The sequence below is a fragment of the Triticum aestivum genome, chromosome 2B (genome assembly GCF_018294505.1).
Source record: "Triticum aestivum cultivar Chinese Spring chromosome 2B, IWGSC CS RefSeq v2.1, whole genome shotgun sequence".
In the NCBI taxonomy this organism is placed as follows: Eukaryota; Viridiplantae; Streptophyta; class Magnoliopsida; order Poales; family Poaceae; genus Triticum; species Triticum aestivum.
Window position 1 is genome coordinate 601476528 of NC_057798.1, and position 5336 is coordinate 601481863.

The following is a 5336-nucleotide window of genomic DNA, read 5'->3' on the forward strand; positions in this document are numbered from 1 at the left end:
ATCAGCACGCTGCCAGGGTTTTTATTTATGATAACCAGACTATCGGTGGCTTAACAGGGCCCAACATTGATTGCTCAAGCTCATCTTAAGAATCTGGCCTGCCTGCCTGCCACTGAGGTCCATAGTTTATGTCACATCATCATCGCTTTGATTTCCTACTAGTCACAGTTCTGAATCAAAGAGTCTGGGAGCAATTGATGAGACTAGACTGGAACAGAATACCAAGACTGCATACTGGCAAATTGTTGAGAAATGATTGTACTACTTGATAAACAGATTTCCATCGAGCTAAACCGTTTATCACTTCGTTTTCCTATCACACGCGGTTGGTGTGCTGATTCAGACGAATGCGAAGTGGAGATACAAAGTTCACTACGGTAACCAGACAACTTCCAAGCAAGATAGCGTGTTTGATTGCCAAAGTTGTCGCTGACAATAAATACCAGCAGCAGCTAGCGCTTCAACGAGTAGCTCTTTCCTGTGAATGCGTTGAACTTCGGCTCTTCCTTCTTCGGAGGCTCGCTCCCTTTGGCAGGCTCCTGTTAGCAGCAATTAAATAGGAATCAGCGACTAAGATTACGTTAGATACCGTGTCTTCTTACAGAAATGTCATACAGAATTGGAACCTTTAATTTAAATTTAATTTTTGCACATAAATGATTCTGGAATCATTTTAGCATCCGGAATTAACTTGAAAGGTTTAACTTGCCAAAGTAAAAATATTCAGTAGAGAAAAAGGGCATATGAACAGTTTGAAAAATAGCAGAAACTACCTTCTGTGTTTCTGCTTCTTTCTTGCTGCTTGCACTTGAACCAAACACAAGCTTTCCCGTTTTCTGGCGCGTTGATGTGCTGGCTCCTGAAGGTGATGCAGTTTGCTGATTTGCCCTTTTGTTCGAGTCTGAAGGCGCAGAACGTGCAGCCACAGCGGCCAAAGAAGCTCCAGGTGCTGGTTGTTTCGGGCCCTTACCATCCAGCCGTTTTCCTGAACCAGTGAATGGTTTGAACTTTGGGTCATCTTCAACAATAGCCTCTTGATCTGAACATTGCCAAAACAACAACATAGTTTCAAAAGGGGAAAAATCACAACTATCTTCAGCAGCCTATAGAAAAGTGGCATAAGATGTCCAACAATACTTTGAAGCAGACTAAAAAACATTAAATACGTCGAGTTGGTCATAGTGACTGATGTCTTTATTTATGTAAAATATTATTTCCATTTCCAGGTGACAACACCAGTAAGGCTGCCTTCGGTTTGAAGGGATTGTGGACGGAATGTAAAGGAAAATAAAACAGAGGAAAATTTTACGGAAGTAGCGTTCGGTCTGCAGGAACGAACTGCTAGAACTCCACAGGAAAGTTTCCATAACCTTTGATTTCACAGGAAATAAAACATCTGCCGGGAGCTCTTTTTTTGGCAGAGTCCCGAGGCGAGGCACAGGAAAAGCTACTACTAGAGGCCCACAACATGGGGTGCTTGGGTCATGTGCTGCGATTGGTGGGTCCCAAACCTTTTGCATGTTCCTAATTCCTTTCCTGTGAACCAAACAGTCTTGATTTTCTACTTCCCTTGTTTCTCTCCCGTAGGTTTCTACTAGCACCTCAATCCTATTCCTGTAAAGGTTTTTGTTCCTTTGTTTTCCATACATCCGTTGCAAACAGGGCCTAAATAGATCTGCAGCTATAAAACCTATGCCAGACAGGAACAATAAATTTGTTCAACAATAACGTAAAACGCAATCACATTCAGCAACTATGATTTTGACAAGAGTAAAACACATACCTTCAGCAGGTGCCTTGCCTGCAGGAACTATGGGACGCTGTGGTTTTTCAGGTTCTTTGTAATCAAGAGGAGGTGCAAAGTCCACCTCACAGTCTGTCTCAATAATGCTAACTGCAGAAGCAGGTTTTGCTTCAACAATATCAATATAATACTGTTTGTTGTTGTAAGCTACCATGATACTGTCGCCCGTGGTTAAGCAAGAGAAGTTTCTTAGAGTTTTCTCCAAGCTGCAAAGTTACACAAGCATATTAATGATGACAAAATGAATTAAGGGACTTTAATAGACAACTCTAGCACAAAGTTATCAGTTATTAACATGGTGAATGGCAAAAAAAAAGAATGGGTTTTAGTGCAAACGTCTAGCTACTGACATGGCTTTGGGATTCGAGATGTCCAGGAAATCAGTTGTGTGAGGCTGCAGCTTCACATATGTACCCTTGGGAAGAGTAGCATTCTTGACACGCACAATGTCACCCTCTTGAAGAAGCATGTTTTGCATCATCTATACATATGAGAGAAAAACTATGTAACAACTCAGTCGGAATACTTCTCAACTGAAGAGAGCAGTAAAGCAAGTTCACTCATAGCACATACCCAGTAGGGCATGATGATCATGCCTTCTTCTGCTACAAACTCCAATACACCACAGTGTGAAATCCTGTCGGTGACACCATTGTGCAGTTCAAATAGCATAGGATACTCAATGTGCAGGGAAGCTGTTAAATCAAAACCAAACAGTTACAAATGCACATAATAATATTCTCTCAAGAGTGATTAAAGTCAACAATATGAAGCTACGACGTTCAGCCTAAGGTCTAATGGAAGAGGATTTGAGCTTTACCCAGACGATCAAGGGCAGATGGCGGCATTATTACTGCATTGGAAAACATAGAACTATATCAGAGTTAAGTGATATTGAAACTGAAGAATAAGAGGAGAGAAGAGGCTCCAAGGCTTACCTTTGTCACCACCTTCCAGGTGTGGCTGAAAAATATATAAATTCAGAAAGATGGTTAAATACAATTCAGATTCTAGCACTGCTAGGTACTAGCAGATAAAATTGATACCGCAAGTAGAATACCTTGTCAAAAAAAGATGCTGGATAGCAGCGGTACGTTTGCTCAAAATTACTAGCATGGTAACCATATCCCGCGTAAAACTGCATAAGAGAAAATTTGGGTTAGCTAAGCATATGCGAACTACACCAAATACGAGAGAAACTAACTACTGTGGCATCTGTTCAAAAAAGCTGTTCTAAGCTAAGAATGAAAAAGGACCACAATACAATAATTACGAACGCCATGACTATCACAGGAACAGAGTTAATCAAGATTAACCTGCAGATATGCACATTTGCGTTCAGGTGTGAAGTATTTTGCAAACTACTGTATTCAATTAGAAAGACCAATCGTACATACATTAATGGATGATCCAATGATTAATTAGTCCAGTTCACAGAGGGGGCAACAGCTTTACCACCGTGCCAAGGCTCCCCTTCCCAGTTCACATAAGTGTATTACTATTAATTCACTCGAGGTGTAAACAAGGAACAACAAGAAAGTACTGTGCACTAAAATTAATTCAATGTGAATTTTTTTTTCAGGATGACCAATTTTAGTTGAGCCCAAAGTTATCTCTGGATCAGTTATTATTAGTATGGTCAGACTATCAATGACTTAAATCAACTGATATGCAAAAGAATCCTTTAAAGAGTATGAACATAACCAGATTCATCTATCAAATGCCACAATTGAACCCTCTCTTGGCATTAGTGGGCAGAAATAGGGACTTGGCACCAAGCATACAAATACGAACTATAGTCACATATACAACCTAATTGTCTTTTTTTTTGCAGGTATACAACCTAATTGTCTAATATAAATATCCATGGCAGTACGGCACCGAGTTGCAGGCAATGGAAGTAATGCATACCATCTTGATTGGACCTTTGCTTCTACTTCTCTTGGACCTGTTATTATCTGTGTAGAAAACATAAGCCAGTATGAAGGGAAACTATTTGAGCTGCATAAGCAAATGTACAAGATATAGGATGACAAGGAAAGTAACACTATTTAGCTCCTTATCCAAAGGATCCCAACCAAAATTCCAGGATCATCAACAAGCTCAAAACTTTACAGCGAAACACTAACCTAGCTCCATCACCGGCACAGTTATTTATTCATGTAGTATTAAGTAGCGCTAGTTTTTCTTTCGAGCAAGCCCTGGTTCCAAGCTAACAGACAGACAGCCTAACAGCATGAACAGAGTCCAGTTCCAACACTACCCAAAAATCCTCATGGTAACGGATCTAGATGGCGCGCCCAGAATCTCTTCTCTGGAGTTCTAACGCTCGTACCTCAGAAACCAAACCAATGACCGGAATTGCTGACGGTGTCGACACAGTACGGACGCGAGGAGACTGCCGGCGAAGCACCACCAGGAGTCGCTGCTGCAATCAAGAACCAAGGAGGGGGGAAAGTCGCTTATGAGGTCGTGGGGAGAGGGGATCCGAGACGGGATGGATGAGACGCAGAAGGGGCTCCGATCCGAACGAATTACCGCGGATAGGGGACGGGATTGCGACTTGCGAGGGGGGATATCTGTTGGGATTGCGTGAGGTTTCCGCGGAGGAATAAGAATCCGGGCGACGCGATGCGATGCGATTGCGAGGGGGAGAAGGGCGAGCGCCGGTGATGTGGTGGAGCAAGGCAGTCCGCTCGCCTTCAGGGATCCAAGACGAAACGGCGGACTGGCAAGTGGGACCAGGAACCTAGCCCAACGGCCCAGGCCCGCTGCGGAACCGCGCTTCTCCTGGGCTCGGGGCCTTGGCGACAGCTATTTTACAGCCCGATGCGAGTGCGCGCGAGTTCTTTGGGTAGTTTTTATCGGTTTTTTCACTGTTTAGCATCGGTTTTTGTAGGGTTTTCTTTTTCCTCTTTGGTTTCTCTATCATACTCATTTTTCCTCCTTCTTCTTGTTGTTCTTCTTTCTATTCAGATTTTGTTATTTCTTTCTTCATTTTTTTATATATTTTTGTTTCAGTCTTTTTTAGCACACATCTGTTCTTTTATACACATTGTACATTTTCTGTATACTTTAGGAACATTTATAAGTAAATTTTATTTTTCAAATATATGTGTTGATGTCTACTTTTAAATACACATTGTATATTTGGGTATACACCTAAAATATTGTTTTATATGATTAACATTTACTTAAACATGATTAACATTTTTCCAATTAAGATTTTTAAACCTTATTTCTAATATGTGTTAAATATTTTTCAGATACACGTTGAAATATATATTTTCGCGAGACGATTTTCTTTCTAAATTTTGCATATAATTTTTTACATTGTACACTCAGTTGTTTTTAATGAGATAAACATATTTTTAAAATGCGTGATCATTTCGAAAATGTAATGTACACTCATTTTGAATGATGCAGAATTTCTTTTTTTAATTACACCACTTTTGTTTTCATTGTACGACCTAATTATAAAATATTACATAATAATTTTTAAAATACATGCACATTTTATAAATGTCGCATA

The 5336-nt window shown here is 40.5% G+C and overlaps 1 protein-coding gene across 2 annotated transcripts; it reads right to left on the reverse strand.

Annotated features, from left to right (window-relative positions):
- Positions 1-209: 209 nt before the first annotated feature.
- On the reverse strand, positions 210-4498 carry LOC123046243 (ubiquitin fusion degradation protein 1 homolog). 2 transcript variants are annotated; one of them, XM_044469548.1, is made up of 11 exons: positions 4343-4498; positions 4140-4232; positions 3716-3762; positions 2865-2942; positions 2743-2767; positions 2625-2657; positions 2378-2499; positions 2155-2285; positions 1784-2010; positions 774-1039; positions 210-539 (listed from the first exon to the last, which is right to left on the reverse strand). In XM_044469548.1, exons 3-11 carry the CDS (start codon positions 3716-3718, stop codon positions 453-455), a joined length of 972 nt encoding a protein of 323 aa, XP_044325483.1. In that variant the 5' UTR covers positions 3719-3762; positions 4140-4232; positions 4343-4498; the 3' UTR covers positions 210-452. The 2 variants fall into 2 exon arrangements, with proteins under 2 accessions (XP_044325483.1, XP_044325482.1); XM_044469547.1 differs by having other exon boundaries at positions 4140-4486.
- Between the last annotated feature and the right edge of the window lie 838 nt (positions 4499-5336).

Bases quoted from the DNA above. Each gene is read 5' to 3' on its own strand.
- LOC123046243 (XM_044469548.1), bottom strand. The intron at 2,286-2,377 runs GTATGTGCTATG...TCATATGTATAG, and splicing joins TGATCATCATGCCCTACTGG to ATGATGCAAAACATGCTTCT. The intron at 1,040-1,783 runs GTATGTGTTTTA...GGCAATGTTCAG, and splicing joins AGGCAAGGCACCTGCTGAAG to ATCAAGAGGCTATTGTTGAA.